This window comes from Molothrus aeneus, chromosome 2 (genome assembly GCF_037042795.1).
Source record: "Molothrus aeneus isolate 106 chromosome 2, BPBGC_Maene_1.0, whole genome shotgun sequence".
Classification (NCBI taxonomy): Eukaryota; Metazoa; Chordata; class Aves; order Passeriformes; family Icteridae; genus Molothrus; species Molothrus aeneus.
In genome coordinates, this window is record NC_089647.1 from 27,689,185 (window position 1) to 27,717,148 (window position 27,964).

Consider the following 27,964-nt stretch of genomic DNA (forward strand, 5'->3'; position numbering starts at 1 on the left):
CCTTGGTGGATGAGCCACTGAGGGGCTTGGCTGTCTGACACTCATCACAAAGGGCTGATAATCTGAAAGAGTCAGAGCCAGTGGGTAGCTGGAAACTGTGAACCACAACAATGGGGGTTCTCTGAGGCAAAAAGGGGGCCCAGGATGAGGCACGTGGATGGAAATGTATTGGCCTGTGCAAAGGTCAGCAGCTGCGTCGGGGCCAGGATGAGCCCCCTCAGCACATGAGCTCGAGTGGGTTTCCCCCAAAGCTGCTGGAGCAAGAAGCTTCCTTCCTCACACTCCTCAGAGTGCCACAGCATGCAGCTCATCTTTTCAGTGCTTATTTTTTCCCTCTGGATGCTCCCCTCTGTCTCCTTGGACTACCTCAGGTGTGTCCCATGCTATCCCTGGACTCTAGATTGATGGGTCACATATATCCTTGTTGGAGCTTAGCATGGAGCATTAGCCTTTCCTCATGCTGCCTGTGAGCTGACCAATGAGAAAAAGCCAAGAAGTCAGCACATTGGAAAGATTAAAGAAGGAGGAAAAAAATTTTATAATAATAAGAAAACCAACAAAAGAAAGAACAGCAGTAAAAAAGACGACCATGTTCTCAAAAGCCCTGAAAGAATTAAGAGAGAATCTGTAAGAGACGGGAAGATCAAACCAAAAAAGGCAAGAGATGAAAGAAAAACATGAAGGGTACTTGCTGGGAAGTGTCTTCTACACTTTTTCCACTGGCTATATAGAAGCGAAACGTGTAAGAAAAACAACAGCGACCCAAAGAATTTCCACTAAAAGATGCTTAGAGCAGTGTCTCTGGTCCCTCCCTCTCTGCCCTCACGTGCCCCGGGCTCCTGCTGCTTTCTTGGTCGTGACGCATCCTCTCAGTGATACGAGGAAACTCGCTGCCCACCTGCACTATAAAGGCATTGAGGGAAATGCTTTGATCAGAGGGGGAGAGAGAGCATGAGAGCAAGCACATCCCACTGACCCCTATGCTCACCCACCCTTTCTGACAACCTTCTTTGCCCATGCCTCATCTTTGCTGATTTCTTCAAGCTTTGGACCTCCTTAAGCACAGAGCTGAGTGAGAAGCAGCCCCCCTCCTGGATGCCACCATGAGGCTGGTGTCTCTGCTGCTGTTCCTCATCTTCACTCTGCTGCCTTTCACTGGTAAGAGGGGCTGAAAATATTGGGGAGGGAAGAGTAGCTCAGAAATCTGAGTGTTACTTGATCTCTGCAAAGGCTGGAAGGGAAAATTTCTGCCCTTCCAACTCCACAGAAGGTGGCCAGATATCATGCTGTATCCTAACCCAGCCTGGAAAAGATGGCATCCCCACCCCAGAGTGGGATAATACTGAATCCCACTCTCTGCTCAACTCTCCATCTTGTTACAGCTGGCCACATCCTACCAGGATTATCGGAGGGGAGAAGCAGGGAGCAGAAAGTGTGGGTCAGAGAGGGGAGTTCAGCTGTGCTGCCCTGCCACTTGAGCCCCAGAAAGACAAGGGAGAGCTCAAAGCAGCTGCCTGACAAGATATCTGTGCTGTGGAAGAGGCATGGGGGAAGGTATGCCAGGGCCACAAGAGACACGAGGTCCTTCTGGGGGAATGGGGGGGCTGGAGGCTCTTTGAGCCCCTTTTCTCCTTTCCCATATTCCCTCCTTGCCCATATTCCTTCCTTCCCCATATTCCCTTCTACCTGCCCCCTCCCTTGATCTCATGTTTGCCTCTGGCATGAGCTGCTCCCTTGTCCTGCTTGCAGCGTGCACCAGGAGCCCCACGTGGTGCTGGAGGTTGGCTACTCGGGCCTGCAGAAGACAGCCCAGCGCATGAAGCCCCGGGTGTCGCTCCAGGACTCCGCCTTACGCAATGGCAACTTCTCCCTGCGGATTGTCCCCGTCCGGAGCGAGGACGTGGGGCTCTACGAGGCACAGGTGAAATACAGGACAGAGGTGCACAGCTGCCACGTGGAGCTGGGGGTGATCACAGGTATGAGAGGATGGAAAACCCGGGGAACGGTGATTTTAGGGCAGGGGAGGTTGTAAAGGTGGATAGGGTGGGGATGCTGTGTTTGGCAGGGCCGTGTTTGGCACAGGCAGCACCCTCTGGAAAGTGCAGTTTGGTGCTGTCTGCCCTCAGCTCTGCAGGGAGAGCTGCCAAAGGGATAAAGTTAGGGCAGCACAGACACAAAGGGCTACTTTGGTGGCTCCCCTACGACCTTAGCTCACCCCCAACCCAAACCCTTCTTTTTGCAGTGACCCTCAATCCACCCAACCCTGTGATAGAAAGTGAACTGCTCTTGATGAGCTGCAACTCCAGCCACCAGGCCAGCCTTGTGGAGACATGCTGGTTCCACGAGGAGCACCTGGGCCCCATCTCCAGGACCTTCTGCTCCTTGTCTGGGACTCTCTCCATCCTCCATCCAGCCATGAGCGATGCGGGCTCCTGGCGCTGCCAGCTTCGGTACTCTGATAAAGAGATCATTTCTGCCACCTTCAACCTGCAAATTCTAGGTGAGCTCAGCCTGTGTGTTGATACCCCAGAATCCCTAACCTGATCCCTTTGATGTGACTGACTAACCCCCATGGCCCCAGCTCCCACCTTTCCTCACTTCCCAGGTTAGTCACCTCCCTGAGGAGCTCTTTCCAGGCACCACCCCACATTGCCTTCTTTCCCTGGCTCAGGTTTTGATGGCCCAACCAACCCTGTGGTCTATGCAGCAGCTGGGTCTGCAGCTGATCTACCGTGCAGTCTGAGCTACCTTCCCAGGGCCTTTGGGATGAGGGTGGTGGCAGCCCACTGGAGCCATCTTGCAGGAGGACATTTGGAAGACAGGGGCATCTCCCAGAACCTGAGCAGCAGAAGCTTCCCCCTGCATCTCCCCGTGGTGGGGCCGGGAGATGCAGGGCAGTACCGCTGCGCTGTCTCGGTGGGACACGGGACAATCAGCAGGGACGTGACCTTGGCCGTGCTTACAGGTGAGAGGAGAGACTGGGGTCCCTCACTGCAGACAAACATCCCCACATGTCTGTGCAATGAGCATGGGTAGCTCCTGGTCATGGGTTCCCACCCTGGGGGCAGGAAGCAAGATTTCTGTTCAGGGCACTGCACTGCATTGGACTCTGCTGGAATGGGGGGCTTTCCTGGGTGACTTGATTATTCCTCTTAAGAATGAGAAAGACAAAGAAAATCATTTAGAGGAAGTAATAAAGAAAAGATGTAATAGCAGAAGAATGGACGAGGAAGAGATGTGGACATGCCTGTAGGCTTTCCTGAGGTTGCTTTTTTCCCTTTGCCACAGTGACTCCGAGCATCCAAGGACCAGTTTCTGAGGGGAATCGTTTGCTGCTCATCTGCAGCCTCATGCACTCGCAGGGACATGAGCGTTTCCAGTGGACACACCTTGACTCAGCCCCCACTAAGAGCAAGCTGGCTGTGGCTACTCCGCGTGGCTTGGAGGGCCACAGCTCCCGGATGGGACCGACCTTGGAAATACCCCAAGTGTCACAAAAGGACATGGGCACCTGGGAATGCAGCGTGTATGGCCCAGAAGGCAGACTGGGAGCAGTGGAGTATGACCTGCAGATCACAGGTACTGTCCCCCATGGCTCTGCAAACAACCTCTTCTTCTCCTCACCCTGCTTAGCTCTCTGGTGCCCTTTCCTCTCTCAACCTCATCCTGTCCTTCTCCCCTTGGACCACTTGGATCCCATCTTCTTATCTTTCACCAGTTCTTCATGCTGCTCCTTCCAGTTCCCCACCTACCTCTTTCATATTTTGCCTGTTGCTGTGCAGTCCCACCCCTTCCTTGGTGCAAAATCAACCATCCCTTCCTTCCTGACTGTGATTCCTCCTCACAGGTGCCCAGGTCTCCAGCGCTCCCTCCATCTTTAGTGGGCAGATTACATTTGGGCTCACACTCACCCTCCTCTTCCTGCTTGCCGTATGTGTTGTGGCTCTGACCCTACAAAAAAGGGTAAGTGTCCATCACCCCACTTCTGTTATCTCTCCTGTACATCCACCCTTATTTGACCTTCCCTAGATTACTCCAGAGACAGCAGTGAAAGGTTCTGGGGACGCAGTGGCCAGAGGAGATGTGGGGCTGGAGGAGCCTGCTGATGGTTCATGGACACACTGGGAAAGCTGTGGCATTGGCACATTGTACCTGGGCATTGGCAGGTTTGGCTAACCACAGCATTCCTTAGGGGCAGCTCAGACACCTCAGAGAAGGAAGAAAACCTCCTAAGCTTTGAAAAGCCTCATGTTTATTCCCCCAGAGATCAAGCCATGCTGTAGTAGAGGAGGGTCAGTTGCCAGGCTTTTGTAGATGTCCTCTCTCTCATTCCTTAGCTGGATGCCTTAATGTAACCATCTCCTGTTCTGTACCAATGCCTGCTGGTGCCCAGACACAGGTATTGATGCAGGGCTGCTGTTTCTGGCTCAGCCCTCACACCTCAGCTCTCAGCTTCCTGCAACTTAATGCCCTTCATTTGCTCAGCTTCTTCCAGTATCTTGTCCTCTGAAAACTCTGCCTTGTACCTTCCCTCTATGATCCCCCAAGACCAGACCAGGACTAATCCCTCCCCAGCACGTCACTGGAAAAAACTGTGCAAACAAGTCAGACTGTTTCTCTGAAGTTTTCATATTATTGCTCTGCAAATTAATAACGTGGCAAAATCATCCTTCAGGGTTTCCTTTTGCAGACAAGGGAGTAGCTAATGCAGCTGCCTCCTACTTAGCCTCGTGGAAAGGGCCCATGATGACAATTCTGGTGGGGAAGGGGCCGGGCGATGAGAGTGAGATGAGTTTGGAAGAGCTTACCCTGGTGAAAGAGCTGGGAGCCTTGAAACTGCCTCGAGCTGAACATGAGGGATGTGACAAAATTGATGAAAAGTCTTAGCAAGTCCCAGTGGCTGGAGACTGAAGGCAGGCAGCATCACAAAAGAAGCAAGATGGAAATTTTAAAGAAACCACTGTGGGTAGTGCAAGAGCAGCTCGTGACAGGTTCTTTGTCATCCATCCTTAATCAGCACTGATGGTAAAGGATAATATGAGGCAGAAATTTACACTTTCTGTGAGACTCTCTAAAGTGTGCAAGTCCAGGGCAAGGTGATCAGAACCAACCTTTCTGGCCCAAAACCTTGGACTGGAACCCCTTGACAGTGCACCTGTAAAGCCTCAGCTAGCAGGAAATGGGTGTCTAGCTGTTTGCTTAAACAGCTCCCATCCCACCAGGATATTCAGCGCCCCAAAGCATTTGCATCTGCCCCCATGGCCCTGCTGTGCTGAGCAAGCCAGGCTCCCGTGTGGCAGCAGAGCTCCTCTATCCATGGGTGTTCCTCAGCCAGCTCTGGATGGCCCTGCTTTAGCAGGACTGGATCATCTCCAAAGGTCCTTCCGACCCCAGCCACCCTTTGGTTCTGTGATTCACACCCTTCCCTGCACAGGCTCCCCGCCGGGCTCACCCTCCCTCAGAGGGCAGATGAGGTGGTGCCTGGAGCAGAGATATCAGCTCTTCTCTGGTTCTCTCTCTCTCTCTGCTGGCATCCTCTGAGACTGCATTTGCTGTTCCTGCCCTGGTTGGAAACTGGATGCTCCCCAAGGTGTATTGTGCACACCCGATGGGCTGTTGCCCACACATTAGGAATTCCCATTCCAATCCCCTGATCCTATCAATGTCTGATCAGTACTGTTGCATTTCATTGATCCTGTCACAGGTTAGTGCTGCCTTCTCCTAAAATATCTGTCTTGCATGATATTCTCATCCTCTTTCTTCCAAATGAGGCTCCTCAACTTTATCAGCTGCCTAACTCATTAGCACTTTCACACTCCCTGTGCCAATAATGACTGGTCTTTGAAGACTTGTGCTTTTCATTTCCCTTCAGTCTGGCAGAAACCTGTCAGCAAACCCCAGTCCCTTCCTCTTAGCTGAGATCACACCTACCATGCCATTCTCTAACTAATCTCATCCTTCTTGCTGTACTGGTGTAACCCTATACAGCTATCAGGAGCCCTGAGATCGACCTCTTTTTCACTTGTGATAGTGGTTCTCTCTCTAATTTGTTCTTATCTCATTTTGCACAAGCCTTCATGCCTTTATTACCTCTCCAAAAAGGTGTTGTACAATCTGAGATACATCAAACCTGACAGTGGCCTGACCATTGCCCAGATCAGTGATTGCTCTCCCTTAGCCAGGTCCTGTCTTTGTTATTCCTTATGCCCATCACACCACAGAGGATTGTGCTGAGCCAGCCTTCCCCAGAAGGAATTGCATGTCTCAGAGAGTGTCTCCTTCCCTGGCCCTGGCAGGGAATGGGAGCCTTCTGGTTGCAAGCAGTAGGATTGTCTTCCATGGCAGGGAGAAGCCCAGACCTGCGCCATTCAGTCTCTCTCCCATGTCTGATGTAGCCTCTTGCTTCCCTTTCAGGCACAGGCTCCTGCCTTCCCAGCACTGGAAGGGATGTTTGCAGCCAGTGTGCCATGGAAGCCCATGGAGGAAAAGCAGAAAGGGAAGATCCAGCAAACGGAGTGCTGATGGACGCAGGGCATCGGGGCTGGTCTGCATGGCAGGGTGAAACTCTGTGTGCCACACACAGAGAGAGAGAGAGAGATGGGCACCGTGCAGACCCCTCTCTGCAGGAGGGGCTAGGGATGGCATGAGCAATGCTGGGGACCTTGGGAGCTCTGAACCTGCAGAGGGGCTGGAAGCTGCAGCCAGGGCGAGGCAGACTCACCACTGCAGTCAGGTGGCCAGCAGCAGAGATGCTTGGGAGCTGTTGGGAGTATTTGAGCCAGCAGCTACTGCCTGCTTCAGTGCCACATGTCTGTCCCACTCTTTGCCCCTCCTTCATGGCCTCTCTCTCAGGCTTTCTCTGGTGGAACACCTGGATGGAGGACATGGCTGGAATCCATCTCCCCTGCAGTCTGACAATGTTTTCCCCCCATACTGACTCTCTTCTCCTCTCCCTCTCCCTGCACTGCCCAGCTCACTGCCCTGTTGCACATTTTGAGCATTTTAACTTATTAGAAAATCATTTTAGAACTTAAAATAAATTCATGTGATGAAAAAGCCCACTGACCCCTGTGTGTGCTTGTGGAGGAACGTGCCTATTTGACAGAGCTGGGTGTACCTCTGCCTGTGTGAAGCCATTTCTAAGGCTTTTGCTGCCTTCTCTTTCTCTTTCAGTTCTGTTTTACTGAAGTTCCTGTTCGTTTCTGACATTTTCACAGTGAGGAGGGGGAAATTAAATGCCACTAGAGAAGGAAGAATCACAGGTTCAGTCTTTCCTTTTTGCTGCATTTCAGAGCCTTCTTTTCTTTTTTTTTCTCCCATCTGACTGTCCTTGTTCATTCATTCATTTATTCCTTTAGTCCTCACATTTTCCTGAAAGATCCACAAGCGACATTATGGCTCTTCTAAGGACGTACTTAGCAATGTAAGCATGAGTCTGCCAGGCCCCACCTCTCAAGACCTTCAATGTGTTTAGGTTTCATGCAGTCACAGAATGCTCTTCATGTCCCCTCTGAGCAGCCATGGAGGACTGTGGTACTGAATGCAGCCCCAGAAGAAACACTTAATAATGAGAGTCACGCGTGGGATTTCTCCCATATGGGCCCCACGCTGAGGCTGCTCCCTGCTCAGGATGGAAGATTCTCTTGACTTGAGGGAACGTCACAGCCAGAACAGCTTTTTATTATTTCAGCAGGCACATGAATAGACCTTCTTACTGTGTGGGTCCCACCTTCCCTCCCCAAAAGGTTCAGGCACTCAGGTAGTGAATGCACTCGGGTGTCCTTAGACTTCAGGAAGCACAGCAACACCCCAAGTAGCTACTCACAAGTAGCCCACTCCAGGGAGCATGTCTGGACTCCTCAGCTCTTTAGCTACTCAGCTATCCATGTATTTTACTGAAAATGACACCTCTTTCTCCACTGAATGCTAGAGAAGTGCAGCAGAGCTGTGAGCTAGATTTGTCTGCTTCAGCCATCCCATGCAATTTCAGTCAGACCCTGGAGCAGAACCAACAAAAGGCAAGACAGTCCAGCGTGGTACCAGCATCTTCCTAGGCAAATGATAATGCTGCCATTTCTTTTTTCAGGTGGGAGTGATCTGTCTAGCTCAATCACCTCTGTCTGCCAGTTGCTTTGGAGGTAGAGAAAAGGCTGGTTAACCCCTGTGGGGCTGAGGGGCAATCCAATATCCACCAGGATCACATCATATTCTCTCAGTGCCTGACAGTGGTTTGTTTGCTCTCTCTTCTCACACACAATGGGATGTTCTCTCCTCCTGTGGGTACCACTTTCAGCACTGCCTGTGACCAGCCTGGATGTTCTCATTGCTCAGATGTGTGCCTGGTCTGTCTTTAAACCTCCCTGTTTCCTTCTACTCTCTGACTTCCTCTGGCAATCCATCCTCAGATCTGCTTATTCACTGTGTGAAAATGGTTCCTCTCTCCATTTTGAACTAAAAGCTTTCCACTTTCACCATTTTCTTTTCTCCCATCACAAAGGCTGGGAAAAGAGGGACTCCCAAATCTATCCTACCTTGGATGGCCATTATTTTACCACATTTTATCACAGCCCCTTTTTTGTTATTTCCCCATCCCCTCCTGACTCACTGCCTTTCAGGTACAAATCCCAGATTTTGGGACATTCTCTCTGACAGTTTGGGCAGGCCCAGCTCTGTGCATGGTCAGCTCTGCTCGGGCCCTTTGCTCTGGAAGAGGAGGCAGCAGCCCAGCAGGGGAGCAGTGCTGGTTTACATGAGACACAGAGCCTTTCTCTGCATCACTTCCATCCAGCCCTTCCGTGTTTTGTCTGCCTCTCTGGAAGAAGTGGAACAACACTGAGCTTGTAGCCAGCTGTTCACTGTGCCTGTCATGATGGGCAGATGCCTGACATGGTGCAGTTACAGTGAGAAAAAGCCTGGAAGTGTTTATGCAGTTTAAGTTTTCCTTCCTAGAAACCATTCCTATATATAGGAAAATATTTCCAAATCAAGATGGCACAAGGCAAGTCGGTGGAGTTGAGGTGGAAGGACCAAGAGTCTGCACAATAAAGCAAACAAATCTGGAAACCTGTTTCAAGTGGTGTCAATAAATAGAAACAGGAAATAAAGCAAATGACATATGACAGAAAGAGACCTGATGCTTTTCCATAAGGATGCAGCTACAGGTGCAAAACTCAAATTAAAAAAAAATATTTTCAACATACCAGAATGTGGTCGTTTGACCCTGGCTGGGTCCATCACTCCTTTCTCTAACTGGATGGGAGGCAGAAAGTATAACAAGAGGCTCATTGGTCCAGATAAGGACAGGGAGAGATCTCTCACTGATTATCATCACATCAAAACAGACTCACCATGGGGAAATTATCTGAATTTATTACCAATTAAATCAAATCAAATCCAAGCAGGATATTGAGAAAATAAACTCAAAAGACCTCCATCCCACCACTCCATTCTTCCAGGGCTTAACTTCACTCCCAATTTTCTGTACCTTCTTCCCCACAGCAGCACAGGGAGACAGACAATGGGGGTTGCAATCACTTCATCAGGTGTTATCTCTGGCACTCCTTCCTTCTCAGAGGAAGGACTCCTCACTCTCCCCTGCTCCAGTGTGGGCTTCTCTCTCCACAGGGCCACAAGTCCAGCCAAGACTCTGCTCTGGTGTGGGCTTCCCATGGGGTCACAGTCTCCATCAGGCATCCACCTGCTTCAGCCTGAGGTTCTCCATGGGCTGCAGGTGCATCTCTGCTCCACCATGGACCTCCATGGGCTGCAGGAGTGTCCTGCCTCACCATGGGCTGCAGGGGAATCTGTGTTCTGGCACCTGGAGCACCTCCTGCCTTTCCTTCTGCACCAACCTTGGTGTCTGCAGGGCAATCTGTGCTCTGGCACCTGGAGCACCTCCTGCACCAACCTTGGTGTCTGCAGGAGTGTTCCTACCACATATTCTCACTCCTCTCTCTGGCTGCAGTTGTTCATGTTCTTTTCATCCCACTTGACCATGTTGTCCTAGAGGCTCTACCACCATCACTGGTGGCTCAGCCTTGGCCATCAGTGTCTTGGAGCCAGCTGGCATTGGCTGTGTCAGACATGGGGGAAGATTCTGGCAGCTTCTCACAGAAGCCAACTCTGTAGCTCCCCAACTATCTACACCTTGCCACAAAAACTCATTGCACAGTGGATGGAAACTTTTAAAAAAACATAGGAAATCCAGTGGATTCCCTTTTAGCAGAGAGGAGGCCTTAAGGAATGCAAAGAAAGTGTTACACATGCAAATTCCTTTGCGTAGGACTCCTCCAAAAGGAATTGGAAGACAACCTTTAATCCCAAACTAATCTTTTTTCAGTAAGAAAGATCAGCATCATTAGAAAAAATCATAACTAGGTCCAGATGTTCTGCAACCCAGACTTCTGAGGGATTTACAGTGAGAGGCTAAATTCTAGCAAATAGCATAATCTGACAAAAGAGCAACAAGAAAAATAGATCTATTGTGGTCTTTGTGCATTCTGCACAGCCTTTTAAAAACAATGAAATGTTAAAACCAGATATCAAATTATGTAGGCTACTAAGGCATACTGAGTTTTATATTTGCTTGGCAAATTTATTGGAACAATATCAGCACCAATCCTGCAAAAAAATCTACGACTTACTCTGCTTCTGTTGTTTCAACCCTGATGAATAAAGCCAAAATATGTAGGGTTTTACTTTTGCCTTCTAAAGGCCAAACTGTCAAACCAAGCTCCTTACGGGAATGCTGTTGTTGTGGGTAGTGCATCTTGGGCCTCCCACTAAGTTCCAAAGCATCTGGGACAGTCTTTTCATACTTGTGGATTCCATCATGCCCAAGAGTTTCTCTCCTAGGTTTCCGTCCCTCTGGCCTGCCAGTTCAATGCCTCTCCCTCCGAGAGCTGTCATATGACGTGCTCTGAAAAGGGGGTCACTCCCACCTGAACAGAGGGGTCTCAGAGGGTCCCATGGCAGGAGGACATAGGACACTCCTGGAGCCCAGAAACGCAGGAAGTCACACACAAGGGCAGATTTTGCATTTGGTAATTCTCATTCTTACTGAGGTTCCTTTTCTTTTACAAGCACTGTGTGTCTTCTTTCTTGTCACCAGGTCAGCATTGCCCTTATTGTATGTAAAATGACACAGGTTTTGGACCAAGGAGAACACACCAGCAAACTCCCTAACGAGTTTTGGGGGCTGTCAGGAGCTCAGTTAGGACCCTGTGCTCAGGCACTCCCCAGCCCTTCAAAATCTCAAATGAGATATTAGGAAGAAATTCTGTGCCGTGAGGGTGGAGAGGCACTGGCACAGGTTGCCCGGAGAAGCTGTGGATGCCCCATCCCTGGCAGTGTTCAAGGATCCTGGTCTATTGGAAGGTGTTGCTGCCCACGGCAGGATGTCGGAGTGGATGATCTTTCAGGTTCCTTCCAACACAAGCCCCTCTGTGATTCCTCGGGCTCGCAGGGCGGGCAGAGCTCTGCGGGGACACCGCGGCTGCTCCGCGGTCCCTCCCAGCTCCTTGTCCCGAGCCAATGCCGCCATCTAGTGCACCGTGCGCGGGATTCTGCGCTGCTGAAACACCTCCAGCTGCGCATCCGAACAACCCCTGCCACCAGCTTCTGCCCCTCGCTTTTGCCAAGGCCAGCAATAGTGAGATAGTAAAGCGATATGCATCCTATACTAAAAACTCCTCCAGCCACCCCCCTCCTGCCTGTTGCATTTCTCACATGTCCTTAACATGGGCTTGGTCTTGGTTAGGCTTGCTTTACCCTCTGTCACTTTTGGTGACACATTTCTGCAGGTTCCATTCTTGATTCCTCTGTCAGTGCCCTCCAAGCAGTCCCTAATTTCCCAGCGCACCTGGCTCGTCTTGCTCCATCAGGCTCCACCCCTCCTGACTAAATACAGGGGACCCCCTTGCTCATGAAGGACCTTTCTGGAGGGTTCCTGATTTTCCACTGTGATCAGCACATGAACCTTTATGATATCTGCTTAGAGAGCCCTTTCTTCCCAGTTCAGGCTTCCAAGTTCCTGCAGACAGGTGTCTCTCCCCAGTTTTCCCCATTTCTGAGGAACACAGCTGTGTTGGGGTGAATCACTGGCCCCCTCAGCAGCCAGCTTGTTGTTTCTAGCTCCCACATCAGGCACCAGAAATGCCCCTCGAGAGGCTCACCAGGTGTCAGCTACTCTGTTGCAAAGAGAACGCTCCTGGCCTTTGAAGCTGCTGATAGTCAGGTGCCTCAAGATCTGGCTTTTATGCTGCATCAAACACTTGTCCTTCCTTCTCTCTAGTACCACTTGGCAATCACTAATTTTCCAACACATCTGGGTATCTTTCATCTTTCAGTCTACAGAGGCACACTGAGAACCCCCATGATGTGCAGGGAACTTGGTTTTAAGGAGATGATCTCTGGAGGCATCTTGGCTTTCCAGTGAAGCCAGTTAAAAGGTCTTTCTCAACATCTGATTTCTGAGGCCCTTTTCTCCCTTTATCTCTCACTTACTTGGAGACCCCCAGTGTCTCTGCAGACTGTGACCATCACCCAGCACAGCCTGGAAGCTGCTCCTCTCTGCTGAGAGGATCTGTTTCTCTCCAACACGAGCTTGCAAAAATATTGCTGGTGATGGGATTAGAGCAAAGAGAGAGAGCACAGAGTGTCTCTGCAAGGGATAAAGCAGGGAAACATGACAGCCCCTGATTGGTGGGGGCAGAGCTGTGTGCAGTGCTCAGGCTGTTCTCGCTGTGCTGGGGGGGTCACTGTGTGATGCTGGATGAGCCCCCTTTCCCCAGGGGTGCAGTACAGCAACTGCCCCAGCGAGGTGAGAACCAGACTTGCCAAGAACCTAAAAACCACTTAAATATTTATGAGGAATATTACATTCAGAAGAGAGACTGACTGGCTAATATTATTCATCCCTTCTGGATTCTGATGTTTAATTAATGCTTGCAAAGTGCTTTGAGATGCTTGGATGAAAGAGATACAAACACGTCACTGCACGCTGTGACCCTTGGTCCCAGAGGCACCTGTTCCCCACACAACTGCAGCAGCTCCAAGAGATGGATCCCCACCCTAGGGTGACACTGGATCCAGAACAGGCATTCTCGCAACGTCACAAGCCTGAGGCTTTGTCACCTCAGACCACAGCCCTGCTTCTCCTTGCAACTCTGCAGCAAGTTCAAGTGCATTTTGCAAGCTTTACCCCTTCAGGGAGTGCTATTTCTGGTAGATATTTGCAGTGACATAAACCAACTGTTTAAAAACAAGCCAGTGTTTCTGCATTACAGCATGCTGGGGAGACAAAACGCGAGCCAGAATCTGTACAAACTGAAGCATCAGCTCAATGCCTCAGATCTCCAAGCACTGAGATGCCAAAGCCTTACAATCCCAACCTGAGTTTTCTTAACGCTGTTTTTTTTTTTCCCAGGACATCCCCTCTCTGGCAGCTGGGGACCAAAAGGACATTTCTATTTGACACATGTGAGAGAGTTTTGAAGATGCTAATGGGATATGTCAGGTTCTTGCCAGACAGCTCAGAGTGTCTCAGAAAAGGACATTCCCAAGTTCTGGACACTAGCAGAGTGCCCATCCCATCGCATTGCATTGCATTGCATTGCATTGCATTGCATTGCATTGCATCGTATCCCATCCCATCCCATCCCATCCCATCCCATCCCAGTTTGTATCCCACACTGGGAAGTTCCTGTCTCGTGCAGGTGCCTTCCTCTCTGAAGCAGGACATCATCTTTCTCCAAAGTCCCAATCAATGGAGAAGCCCTTGCACTGGAGGCCTGATCACGGCTGTTCCTGTCACAGCTGGTGGCACACTGTGAGCCTCGCTGCTGTGGCTGTCTGTCCTGCTGCCCCCAGAGCCTGGTTGCACCTTACAGCCCCATCCTCACACAAAGGGGCAAGTCACTGCCAAAAGGAGGAGAGTGGGTGGCGCAGAGATGAAATCTCAGCCATGTCTGGGGCTCAGTGGGTTTCCGCCACCTTGGCTGAGGCTGGGATTCAGAGAGAGAGAGAGAGACCAAATGTGGGTGGGAAACCACAAAAGCCCCCTCCTCCACCCCACAGAGAAGGGAAACTGCTGAGATTCGGTAGTGGTGCAGGTTGGTACAGGTTACTGAAGAGTAACCTTACACTGGCTTTACAGGGCGAGGGTTTGGTACTGGAGGGGCTGCATCAGCGGCTTCTGTGAGACGTGAGGAGCTGCCCCATGTCAGTCAGAGCCACCTCCAGACGGCCTCAGAGCAGACCCACTGCAGACCACGGCTGAGCTCATCAGTGATGCTGGTGGCACCTTTGTGACAGTGTGTTTAACAAAGGGAAAAAAGCTGTGCACAGCAGCTGTGGGAGACAGGAAGGACAATATGTGGGAGAAACAGCCCTGCAGACACCAAGATCAGGGGAGAAGGAGGGGCAAGAAGTGCTCCAGGTGCCAGAGCTGAGATTCCCTGGCAGCCCATGGAGAGTCTGCACTGGAGTAGGTTTTCTGGCAGAAGCTGTGGCCTATGGAAGACTCACAGTGCGGTCCTGGATGAGATTATCTAGCACCCTACCCAATCACACCCTGAAAGCCTCCAGCAATGGCAACTCTGTCATGTCCCTCGGGAGTTTATTCTGGTGACTGATTTTTTTCACTGTAAAAAAGGTCTTTCTAATGTCAAGTTCAATATGAAGAACTGCAGTCCATGGGAGGAATCCACATCAGAGCATTTATTGAAGGACCCCACAGTGCAGCAGAGGAACAACATAAGCAGGAAGAAGCAGCAGAGATGAAGTGCTATGAACTGACTACGACTTCTATGACCTGTCCCCTGTGACACTTTGGGGGAGGAAGGAGGGGTAGAAGAGTCAGGTGTGAAGTTCAGCCTGAGGAGAAAAGAGATGTGGGAGAAGCTGTTTAAAGTTGTTGGGTTTTTTAAAATTTATCACTATGTTTGTTTGGTTTTAATTAGCCATAAATCTATTTGTTTGTTTTTAATTTGCCAAAAATTAAATTAACCTTTCCCCAAGTTAAGTCAGTTTTGCCCATGACGGTAGCTGGGGGGAGATCTCCTTGTCCTTATCCTGACCTGAGAAGGTTTTTCACATCTTATCCCTCGGCCTTGCTGAGGAGGGGGAATGAGAGAGCAGCTGGGTGGGTGCTGGCCGACAGCCAAGGAAAAGCCACCACTGCTATAAAGAAAATATTCTCTCATCTCACCCTAAATCTCAGATGAACTCTGCAGACAGGTGGGGCTGGGGTCAGCCCTCAGAGGTGCCTCCTCTTAGTGGTGGTGCAGGAGACAGGCTGGGAAATGGAGCTCAGATGGCTCTTGCAGAGTGCGGGAGGTGTGCGCTGGGTGTGGATCTGTTCAGCTAACCTGTTGTTTGTCAGCTTTCCTCCTCAGCAGAGCACAACCAGCTCCCAGCCATCCATGTTGAGGTTTCAGCCCCATCAGGGCCTCCATCAGCTGCCCCGTGGCCAATAGGCTCTCTCTGTTCCGCACACTCATCCTCCCCACCGCTGCCATGGCTCGCCTTCCGCTCAGGTCCATTTCTGCCCACACCCAGAGTGGAAATCACATGCCTCTGGAAAATCACCATCTGCCCAGAGGAGTTGGCGGGTGTCGGCAGAGCCTGGACGGGCAGTAAGACCTTGCTGCTGTCGTTCTGGCTGGAGAGGAGGAGACATCAAGGCCAGCCCTACATCTGCTTGTGAACATCAACTTCGTTCCTCTTTTGTTTCAGCTGTAGTTGGGTGAGATCAACTACGGCAGGTGACAAACACAAGGAGACAGAAACACAGAGGCTGAGAGAAAAGAGGTAAGGAAACTCTTTCTTCTGATAAGAGGCCAGCCTGTTTTCGGGTTTTTTAATGCTATGAACTTTATTACTGCGTTCAAGTTGCTGTTTCGGCACGGATGGATTGGTTTTGCCCCACTTAAAGGTCTGTTGTAAAACCATCTTAAACCTTTGACTTGATAATACTTCTGGCTCTGCAATTCTCCAAGGCCTTTTAATTTTAACTAAAAACTGTTTGACTCCCTGGAATTTTCGCTGAAAGGGGCATAAAAAAAAGGAGTTACAAAAAGCTCAGAGCCTGGGGATCTCATGGATCTTTTAAACGCATATATAGGGAAATATGTCCTATATGAGGGCCTGTCACTGGTGACTGCACATCCCCAAGGGCTGCAAATGCATTGGGAAGCAGCCCTCTACCAGCTGCCACTTGCTATCACCTTCTCCACATACCCTGCAGGAAGGGGAACTTTATTCTAAAAAAAGCCTGCAAAAACAAGAAGATGCCAGTCTCTAGCTAAGTAAGGATGTCTACTTACATCTGTACGTGCTGAGACTGGAGGGGTCTGTTCTGCTAATCCAGGCTGACTGGCTCACTGCCTGACACTAGCTGCCAATGCAGCCTGATCCATTAGCTCAGGGCTGAGTGAGCAGGATTTCTTGGAAAAAGAGGGATCCTTGCAATTTCAGGACAACAGAAAAGTGATTTGCTTCCCCCTCACATGGGCTGCTGTGCTGTTGAAAGCAGGAGTTTAATTTCTGGTTGAATATTTCAACTTTCAGGTGGCATATCATGCTCAGCCTCCGTCAGCCACCTCAGATATTCCTCCACATGAGGGTTGAGCTCAGGTTACTGCTCAGTGTTCTCCACTATGAACTCAACACTCCCTGTTGCAGGTTGGAATCATAGGATCACAGGATGGCTTGGGTTGGAAGGGACCTTTAGAAAACATCTCATTCCAACACCCCTGCACAGGCAGGGACACCCTCCACTAGACCAGGTCACTCAAAGCCCCATCCAGCCTGGCCTTGAACGCTTCCAGGGATGGAGCAGCCACAGCTTCTCTGGGCAACCTGTTCCAGTGCCTCATCAGTCTCTGAGTAAAAGATTTCTTCCTAACACATTTGATCATTTGATCTAAACCAACCCTCTTTCAGTTTAAAACCATTCTTCCTTCTCTTATCACTATCTGATCATCTAAAAAGTCACTCTTCCTCTTTTTTATAAGATCCCTTTAAGTACTGAAAGGCTGTGATGAGGTCTCCCTTGTCTTTTCCTTTGTCCTCCCCAGTGTCTCACAAACATGTCTGCCTGCAGCACAGCAGGGCTTGGCTCATCCAAACTGAGCATCCACCTCATCCCCACTAGAGGTTCTTGAGTGCCCAGGGACGGTGCCACCTGATCTGTCACAGCCTCTCGTGGGGACTCTGTATTCACCAGAGCAAAATTACGGAGGGATGATACCCAAATGTCATCCCAAGCACATACAAGGCTGGGAAGGCTGATGAAAGAGCTGATTTCAGAGTGCTTCACAGTGCCTTGATTAGTCACAGCCTCTGGTGATTTTGGCAGGTCTTGGCTTCCCCTCTGGCCAGAAGGGAGCAGCCTGGGCTGTGGAGATGGAGCCACTTCTTGCGGCCTCCACGTGGTTCCAGGCATGTCACTGGGCATGGGGTACTTCATGGCTGAGGGGAGCTCAGCTGGTGCTGACACAGTGACTTCAGCACCCTCCTTGTCCTGATGGTGGGACCTCTCCTGGGGAGGATTTAGTGGCGGCTTCAATGGCCCATGGATGGTGGGATTTTGAGATTAATGGCAGGATGGCGAGTGTGTTGATTTCAAGGCTGGTCCAGGCCGTAATTCAGTGGTTACTTGAGATAGTAATGGCTGTTCCTAGGAGTAAGCTAGCGATAAAGATTAGTTTTTCCTGGGCGTTCATAAGCAGGGGAAAGAGTTGAACCATCATTTTCGGGATATGGGCCCGATAGCTTGTTTAGCTGACCCTACTAGAAAGTAATATAAAGGAAGTATGGAGGGTTTTGATTCCTCTAGTGTAGGTTCAATTCCTGCTTTTGTAAGTACAAGGCTTTAACCTGTGTGACCCATGGATCCTGATCCGGCGCCTTCCTCTCCCAGGGGCTCCAATGGGAGGGTGGCATCTGCTCTTGGATGAGCAGAGATGTTCAGGAGGAAATGGAGGGAGGGTCAAACAGTCCAGGGGGACAGTAGGGACTGTGAAATGACCTTCACTGCTGTCATAACTTTGCTCTCTGCTGGCTATTTTCATTGCACTTTGTCTCTTACCCTGCCCGCTGCTCGCATGACGTTTGCTTTAACGTCAAGGAGTAAATTCAAAGAAACCACTGTTTGGTAAAAGAGCCAAGTCAGCTTTGGTTCAGATTTTTAAACTGAGAAGAAGAGAGGTGAAGCCCTTTAGCCCAGAGCCCCACAGCTGAGGCTACCTCTCGAGCAGGGCAAGGCACAGCTGCATCCCTGAGCCCTGGCCGGGCAGGCAGCACAGGGGAAATGCCGCAGCGGAAGCTGAGGTGTGGAGCCCTGTGGGGAGGGAGGGAGGGCTGGGGGCCCCCAACCCTGTCACAACGAGCTGCTGCCAGATCAAAAGCACAGCCACAAACAACAGCGAGAGGAGAAACCAAAACCACACTGCAAGAAAGAGACACAGGAAAACACAGAGAAAAGGAGATGTCCTGCTCTGCACCAGGAGCTGTTGCCGAGTTTTTATTTGTTGGAGTTTTTTTAATTTAAGTTTCCTCCTGTGTCATGCCAGTGCCAGCCTGTGGAGACGTCTCTGTAGCCATCACCCACTGGGGTTCAGTACTGATGGGCTGCCAGCCCTGCTCTCAAGCAGATGTTCTCCAGGCATGACTTGGTCCTGCAGGCATCATTCTCTGAAGCAAGTTCACTCACTACCTCAGCTCTCCTTTTCCTATACCTCAGAGAAGCAAGGATCATTAAAATAAGTCAAGAAGGAAATTAAACCAGTTTAATAAGAGGGGGAAGTTAAAATGAAAAGGAAATCAATGTTCACTTGGGAGGGAGCCCTGCTCCTCCGTTGCTAGATGTGCTAATAAATCAAGTGTGCCTGGACTGTTTCTGGCACAGAGGCCAGCTGGCATGAGATGGTCTGAGCTATTAAACTCACTTAACCTCCAAAATGAACTGGCCACATGCCAGCCACCTAATGGGAGAGGTCCCTGGCCCATGCTAACACCTAAATGCATCCCAAGAGTTGCTCGGGAGAGGGAGAGTTGTCCCCGGCCAAAAATGTGTCAGGAAATGTACTAGCAATTTAACAGGACTGATGAGTATGTTCCAGTGCCTGGGGACATTCTGTGACACCGCCTAATTTATGAGTACCACCGCAAGATGCAGCTGGGCTGCCTGTAAGGAGGCTGTGGGTCTGCTACGAGCATCCGCTAATGAGAGCAGCTTGCTCGCTTAACACAGTGGAGCCTTGCTCTCTGAGATCTGTAAACTCCGGAGCAGCCTTGCCTGGGATCTGGCCTGGAGGGATGCAGAAGGAGATAGAAAGGCACGGGGGAATAGGAAGTGGCATGCATGAGAAGTAGAAATAGGCAGGGAGAGAAGGAAAGTGTGTAAAAGAAATCCTAGCTGAAGGCAACCCATTTTCCCCACTGATTTGTAGCATGTAGGTGGTAACATCACACTGTGGAGATCTGCCACAGAAATACAAAGATTAGTGTGAACAAAATGGGAATGCAGAAGATGTGAAACCAAGAAAAAAACCAGAAGAACAAAGATGTATCAATCTGCATCTACCAAGATGCACAAGGTCAGCAGTTCATCAGTCCCACAGTGCTCTGGTTGTGTGGCTTTGCTCAATAACCAGGAAGCAAGAAGACAAAGAATAAACTGAAGCCATATGACAGGAGAATAGAGATTCCCAGTCAAAACAAAATTATGAGGTGTGACTCAGCGATTTCATTAATTTTTACTTGTTCCATTACCTTCAGGTTTTATATAAAGTTTAATGACTTAAAAAATTTGAAACCCATCACTGAACTGTTAATTCACAGATACTACTTTAGAGTGGGGGCTGACTTTTTCTTCCCACAGGAACAGGTGATGCAAGATTTCACAGCAGGGATGAGGTTCCTCCTGTCACCTCAGGAATGGATCTTACTCAGGGCCCCGTGCCAGTTCTCAGTTATGGATGTTCCTTCGGAGTGAGATGCATACAGATGCCTTGTTAGTGCCCCTTTCTTTATTCTGTAGCTTAACCCAGCAAACTGCTTCATCACTGCCTCTGCATCTTGTTAGGAGTGATCTCCAATCATCCGCACTCGCTCCTTTGTTTTACAATTTTCGCAGAAAACAGCTCATGCAAATATTTCCTGGCCTGGGGTGGGTTTTTTGTTTTGCACGAGGCAAGCCACAAGTCTCCTCTGACTGTGTCTTTGCCACCTGTTTCTCTTATGATGGTGCATATGGCTGCTGTCTCACTCTTGCACACATATTTTTCATCTGTGCATGTCTGCACATCGGTCTGGATGTCAGATGTTGTACTGACCTGATCTCCATTTAAATGTAGTGCTGATGTTTTCATCTACTCTTTGATAGCTTCACATGCTCTGATCATTAAATTAATTTCAGTATTAAATTATCCTCTAATAGAATACATTACACTTAATATTGCACATCGTACATATAAATACTGTAGAAAATTATTCATGCATTTCTTTTGAGTCTAATCCCATTAAGACTCTAGCCTTCAGTCTGTCACACGCCTGACATGGGGACTACCTGCTTCCAGAGAAGTGAGGTCATCTCACTGGCTTTCTCACTCCCCAGGGCATTTCAGCTGCTTGGCTTCCCGTCTGTGGTTTATGCCTTGGTTTAGGGATGGAGAGCTCAGTAGTGTCCTTGCACCAGCAGCCATGGTCCCCTTCACCTTGTCACCCCACCCAGCTGTAGCTCTTACCAGCACTTGGCCTTTGCTACAGTCAGAAACTGCATCTAATTTGATAACTCACCTTAGCATGACCATTAGCTTCCAGTTCCCACTTAAGGTTTTGCTACCATTAATGCAACTTCTTGTTGTGGACCTCATTCCTCCCTTCTCCCCATACTTTTCATTGAATAGTCCTAAGAATCCAAGCAGGTCTTTCCAACATCAGACTTGCTGGTTATTGAGATTTTTAAGGTAAGAAGTTAAAAAAAACCAAACCCAAACCTGAAGAAAAATATTAATAATACATGGCTGTAATCATAGAATCACAAAATTACATGGAAATATTTAGATGGCAAGGGACATTGGGAGGTCTCCAGGTGGTTCTCCTACTCAGAGCTGAGTTGACTCTAAAACTACAACATGTTGCTCAGGGCTTGACAAGGCAACTTCTGAGCATCTCCAATGGTGGAGATTGCGTGGAATCACTTGGCATCTATTCCATTGCTGAACCACCTTCAGTGGGAAGAAAGTTTTCCTTCTATCTAGTCAACATTTCCCTGCTCAACATATGGCTGCTGCCTCCTGCTCCTCACCTGTGCACATCTGAGAAAAATGTGACTTACTCTTCTAGGTAATATCCATTAGATGATGGGAAACTGAAATTAGATCCCACTTTGGCTCCCTTCTCCCTGTCAAGCCCAGTTTTCCGCTTCTCCCTTTATGTCAGGTGCTCCAACTTCCTCACCATGTCACCAGCCCTCCACTGAACTCCATACAGTTTGTTGGCACCCTTTTTGTACTGGGGGCCCAAACCTATACCCTGTATCCTAGATGAGACCTCAGGTGTGCCAAAGAGAGAGAAATAATTACTTCACTCTACTTCCAGCATAGCTGGCTGTGCTCTTGCTAATGCAGCCCTGTATGTGTTTAGCTTTAATCTCTGCAAGAGTGATGATAACCCACCATAGAGAAGTAAAAAAGCACAGAACTCTTGGCAGTATAAACAGCTGCTGCCTGATGAATGCCAGAAACCTAGGGATGAGTAAAATGAAATGTTTATTACCAAACTCCAGGGGCATGCTGCAGATGGATTCTTTGCTGAAACAAAAGGCTCTGGTGACTTTCCCAATAAGCTTCCATTTTCCTGTGCTGAAGGATGGTGGGAGCTGAATGGGAAACAAGTCCCATCCATCAAGGTCTGAATAATCAAACATTATTAACAGAGCATTTGGGTCTTCCAGGATAAGATCCCTTGGCGGTGGCAGCATTTCCAGCCCTGCTCTCCTGGGAGGGGTGGAGCATTCCCAGCGATGGAGTTGAGTGGCACAGCCCTGAGCTGCACATGTGCTGCCCTCCTGCTTCTGCATCTGGGTGAGTCCTGGGCCCAGCAAACCCTCATGGTTCTCACAGCCTTTTCACAAGCCTCACAACCCTCGGTGTATTTCTAGGCTCTTTCTGATGTGTTGTAGAAGTTTCCTCACATGGTTTAGCTTTGGGACTCAGGTTGTTCCCAGCCCACCTGCTGAGCCTGCCAGCCAAAACCAGGGTTTGGGGAGCTGCCCCACAGAGATGCAGGAGTGGGGGTCCTGTGAGAACCAGGATACACACCACACAGAGTGGAAAATATGCCCTCCACATTGCCTCCAGCTGTCTGGGCAAAAACATATCTGTGATGCGTAACCACATCTGTGATGTGATCTTCAGAATCTCATCACAGATTTGCCCTTGCAAATGGAATGCTACTGGCTTGCTTAGCTTGACTGGTAATGTTATAAGCTCTGGTGGATTTTTTAGTGCTCATTTTCCAGGAAAGGAAAGACAGTGAATAAGGCCAAGCCTGCAATTCTCAGATACTCAGCTTTGATTCCTCTGGTCACAGAGGAAAGATTGGAAATCTTTTGTGCATCCTAGAACCAAATGAAAAGCAAAAGATACCAACTCTTATTAATAACATTTCTAATTTCACAATTAAAGACAAAATCATTAACTTTTGTAGTCCAATGTGCAATTACCAAAAACCTGTATGGGTACTGTTGCAGGTGACCTCTTAGAGGGATGTAACTTCTGGCAAACCCTACATTAAACTCATGTAAACTTTTAATTTTACACTTCTATAGCTCTTCAGTACTCAGGTCACCTCAGGGATTTGCATCTCTAAGAGCTTACCAGCAGTGAGGCAGGAGATCACAATCCTGTTATTCCCAGTCTTATCTCTAGCAACTGCATCTCTTTCTTAAGGTCTCCTGCAGAAACCTTCTTTACAGTGAAGGAAAGGAAATTATTCTCCCAAGAAACAACTCCTAATGTTTCTTCAACTTTATACAACATATTTCTTTTACTATCACATATCCCTCCTCCCAAGAACAGGAACCTGACATTAGGTCAGCCTTCTTTCTTTCTTTTTTACTTTATTTCTTCATTTTTTGGTATTTTCAGTCTTCATCCATGCAAAAACTGGAAGAAGGTGTGAGCAAATTTGTCAGTGCTGCATCAAGTGTGTGAAGGAGGGCTGACATATGCTGTCCTTCAGTTGCTACCAGTAGAATAACTAAGTCTTATCCAGTGGAAAAAGGTTGTCTCAGTAAAATTGTTGACATTTCAAAATTATGAATGGTGGTCAGTCCACCATAACTATTGGTATTTTCCTTTTTTTCTGAATGTATGTGAAAGAGAATAACCAGAGAATGACCAATAATAAAAGAACTCAGTTGATTGATTGCTTGATTGATGATATAAAGGAGTGACAAATTCAGAAATTGAGGATAATTTCAGTGTCTGGGAAAGGGAGGAAAAATATCAACATATTTTTGGAGGGCTGGGAAGGGTTTACTGAGCCACCCTTCAGAAAGTGAACTTATGCCTTTTTTTGGGTGGGTATTGACTTTCAGGCCTGACCTCCAGTATGGCTCACAAAAATGAATTCCAGACTGGGCTTGCAGGAGGGGAGGTGACCCTGAACTGCACAGGCATACTTCCTGAATCACAATTACCTCGGGACTCAGTTGTGAGATGGAAGTACTCTGATACTCTTCTATGGCGTATGGAAAATAATCAGAGATATTGGAGAAGTAAGGCTTCCGATTCATTATCCCTTCTCCCTTCACACAGCTGAGAAACCTCTTCCCTCCTAACCAAGCCTATTTTTTCAAAAGAACCATCTTTCATTATTGGCCGGTCTGACATCAAGACTCAATTCAAACTGAGTGTGAGGGATTTGAAGCTCTCCGACGCCGGCATCTACACCTGTGAATACGGCACTCACAAAGTCCACACCTCGCTGCACATCGTTAACTGTGAGTGAGTGTAGGGCTTTTGGTCATCAGGAGGGGAGGGGACCATAGAGCTTGGGGAGACCTCTCTGCTGGGATTCTTTATCCAGCTGCATTTCTTCTGTCCCGGGCTATCACGGTTCATTTCTCCTCCATCTCCAGAGCACAGTGTCTCCATGTTCTCTTTGCTGTAACACTTGTGTCTCTCTTCCAGGAAGACAAACTTACTTACTGCCTGTGCATTTTCTTTTTATAGTGACAATCTCTTTGGATGGGCATTTTCTGCAAAATGAAGTCCCTGAGCTGATTTTAACTCAAAATTCATCCAGTCCTCTACCCGATCTCAGCATCACATTGTTTGACAGTAACAATAACAGAGTGACACCAGAAATACAAAACAGGAGCCGTCAAAAATACATAGTGAATTTAAAGAAACTGAAAACTGTGGACAGCGGGACCTGGGTGTGTCAGATCCATTCAGACTCTCCATTGATTAATCAGAACATCTCCTTTGCAGTGAAGGTGTTAGGTATGTGACAACAGAAATGGAACTCACATACAGGCTTGGGAACCACTGCTCCCTTCAGCTCATGAGTTTAACTTTTAATCTCCACATTCCAAGCACTAGTGCTCTAGGGTTGACTTCCTAGGGCTTCCAGCAATGCAGCTTGGGGCTTGTTCTGCTTCCTGAGCTCTGTTTCACTCTTGCACTCATTTTTCTCTCCAGGCTTGGTGAGGAGAAGATTCTCCTTTCCTCGGGGTCTGTTCTTCTTAGTTCTGCTGTGCTTGGGAGCTTTGGATCTTTCTGCTGTCTTATTCTTTCTCTGTTTAACCTTCCTGGAGGATGTAATGGCTTTTCTCCAAGTCCTTTTTAAACTGAGTGCAGCGTGCCTCACTCTGGATCAAGGGCAGACATGGGGAAGCGTAACCATGGCTTTTCCTGCCTCTGTATTCCTTGTCTCTTCTAAATTCAGGTTTTCAGAATCCAGATTTGGAAAGAAAGTATGCAATTGTTGATAGTCCTGTCATCTTGTCCTGGGACCTGAATTCCCAGAAGATAAAATGGAAAAAAGGTTTCACAGGACAGCTGAATTGGAAACAACAGGAAGGTGTAGAATCTCATGAGCTGCTTGATTTCAGCATCACAGCAGAAGGACAGCTGCATGAGACTAAAAAAAGCAACAACTTGTTGTTTGAGATACCTGAAAGCAAACCTGAAAGTACCATACAAGTGAAGCTCCCCAAAGTCCATTTCAATCACTCTGGCCAGTACCAGTGCCAGCTGGAGTACGAAAGAAGACATGCACAGAGCAAGATAGAGCTGGTGGTGATGAAAGGTGAGAGGAAGGAAGAGAAGTGGGTCATGAAGAGGAGGAGCTACAGAAACCTGCAAGCCCCAAAAGCATGGGGATGGCCCCATCTCCCCATCCCCTCACTCACATGTCCTTGTCTTGCCTTTACAGTCTCAGCTAACCCTGCTGGGCCACTCTCCAGAGGGGCCAGTGTGACCCTGACCTGCCAGGTCTCCGGACCACTCGCACCCAATGCCTACTTGAGCTGGGAACCTGTGAATGGCGCCAAGATGGACATTAAGAACTCAAAGCAGCGTGAAGTAAAGTTGGAGGTGAACATCAGCACTGCAGGGCTGTGGAGCTGTCACCTCATAGAAGATGGTGACAAAAAGATCAGCTTTCACTACCACGTGGGTATGTAAATTAGCATCACATCCCTGCCCCGACCCTAAAGCTATAAAATTCTATTTGTTTCTGTGTCTAAATATTTGTATCGTCCCACAGAGGAAGCTTCTGTTTGGATTAACAATGTGATAATTGGAGCAAGCATTGGAGGCAGTTTATTGGCATTTGCCCTTGGGTGCCTGTGCATCATCAGTGGTGTAAGCTGGCAGCGGAGAAGGGTGAGTGCCATGGTCCCTGTGAAAGGAGCAGAGATTACTGGCTCTCCAAACCACAGGAGGAGTCAGATTTCCTGTCTGGGTGCAGGGCAGGACAGACAAAGAGTCAATCCTTAGACTCAAGGCAAGTTTTTGAGATGGGCAGTCTGCAGATGTCAGCACTTTACTACCACTTCAGAGGAAAGCATTTGAAGCATAAAAATATCCAATTGTTCTTTGTCCTTTCTCTCCTGGCAGCAACGGGCAAAAAGGATGGCACAAGCAAGACAACACTTGCTGGAAAACAAGACATGTCAGTGTCAACAGTAAGTGACAATGAGGGCACCCAGAATGGGCAAAGACTGTTTTCAAGAGAGAGGAGCTGGATGATTGAGCAGGGAGGAATTGAACTTGAGCCTCTTTGGTGAAACAGTACAGCTGCATTTCAGCATTTTCAGCTCTTACTCATGTTAAATCCTGCTTAAGAGTTATGAGCTATGCTAAATCCCACACCCATGGTAGCACTGTGCTGGAAAACTTTTGAGCAGAGTTGTTTCACTCAAATTATCTTAGTGGTGAGAGATGTTAGCTGAACCCAAGCAGGAGTCCCAAAGTCCTTTGGTAGGGTCCACAGTGAATCTGAGATCTGGATATCAAGGTTGTGGAGGTGAAAGGCACAAAACCAAGCACAAAGATGAAACATAAATTTTAAAAATCCATGATGTCCATAATTTAATTCCAGCTCTGCTAGAGCATTGCTGGACTGCTTTTGGTGAAAATTGCCAATAACCTCCCAGGAGTAACAAAAGAGGAGGGGAAAAAAAAATCACAGAACAGTCTGATTTGTACCCTTTCCTAAAGGCCTTGGGTGATGTGAAATGAAATACACCATTGTGTCATGACCCTTTTCATGGGAGCAAGGATTTCTCAGCAGAGAAGCTGCCCTTTTCCATGTCTTTAAGCTTATATGGTATCAGGCATCAGAAACAGCAGTTGGGAACACTGACAGCCATTCTGTCACTGGAAGGGGAGCATGAAGGGAAGTATAAATGGTTGCATGAACAAGCTCAATGAATGTTTGGGTACAGAACCAGACTTCTGCTTCATTTTCACCAGTGACATTGGCAAATTGTGATAGTTTCACCTAATTTTTTTCACTGTCACCAAGAATTCAGTGAGAATGTTTATTGGCAAATACTCCATCACAGCTGGGATGTATATGTGGTGAAGAGCATAACGTGTCAAAGATTTCACCTTGTTTTCACCTACATTTTATCAAGGTTAAAAAATAATCCCCATAAAGAGAGGACAAAGTCTGTACAGATACATCAAAATCTAGATAAATCTGTGCAGTACAAGTGCTGATACAGTTGTTCTCTAACTCTCTTTGCCAAGTAAGCAGCTCAGTGTAACTGAAACCTAAACTGCAGCCGTGTGGATGCTCAAGTAACTGTTTGCATCCTCAGCCACAGAGGCAGGTAGTCATTCTCTATGCAAAAAACAAGTGGGGGGTGGTACTCATGTAGTACTTTTCTCTTGCAGCCGGCTGAGAAAGTAACACTGCAGCACTGGCATCACAAGGACTGATGAAGTCTCTGCCTGTACATAACCACCTGGCAGCCCACAGTGCTCTGTGAATCCATCTCCCATTCTCCTGTTCTAATGAAATTCTTTATTCCTTCATCACTCCCCCAGTCTAACGCCATGGAGGGAGGTTGTCTGGCTAGGAGCCAATGGACCAGACAAGAAACCCTGAGGGGCTATGATTGATCCTCAGTTCTATAATGAGAGATGCTGAACAGAAGATATGTGTATACATACACACACACACATATATATATAATATGCTTGCATTTTGTTCATGTACTTAATTTGACCTTCTTGTGGAACCAATTTTATGCGCTTCTTTTATCTGCCTGAGTGACAATAAATTACTTTGGGGTTGGGAGTTATTTTTTGCAAGCTGGACTACATTTTTTCTGAGGCACTCTTCTCTGGTTCAAATTCACATTTCTCTCTTTCCTGCTAGGATGTGAAATGCTGATTTTCACTGTGTCCAACCTCCCTGGCTGCTATGAGCCTTC

At 48.3% G+C, this 27,964-nt stretch overlaps 2 protein-coding genes across 2 annotated transcripts; both read left to right on the plus strand.

Moving 5' to 3' along the window:
* The first annotated feature begins 1,103 nt into the window (after positions 1-1,103).
* LAG3 (lymphocyte activating 3) lies at positions 1,104-6,522 on the plus strand. The gene is made up of 8 exons (XM_066569807.1): positions 1,104-1,158; positions 1,383-1,554; positions 1,750-1,976; positions 2,243-2,500; positions 2,672-2,965; positions 3,289-3,579; positions 3,848-3,963; positions 6,415-6,522. Exons 1-8 carry the CDS (start codon positions 1,104-1,106, stop codon positions 6,520-6,522), a joined length of 1,521 nt encoding a protein of 506 aa, XP_066425904.1.
* A 9,250-nt stretch (positions 6,523-15,772) lies between these two features.
* CD4 (CD4 molecule) lies at positions 15,773-27,699 on the plus strand. The gene is made up of 10 exons (XM_066569813.1): positions 15,773-15,810; positions 21,962-22,091; positions 23,609-23,788; positions 23,873-24,013; positions 24,246-24,518; positions 24,964-25,326; positions 25,453-25,695; positions 25,786-25,904; positions 26,139-26,206; positions 27,423-27,699. Exons 2-10 carry the CDS (start codon positions 22,031-22,033, stop codon positions 27,436-27,438), a joined length of 1,464 nt encoding a protein of 487 aa, XP_066425910.1. The 5' UTR covers positions 15,773-15,810; positions 21,962-22,030; the 3' UTR covers positions 27,439-27,699.
* Positions 27,700-27,964: the final 265 nt, after the last annotated feature.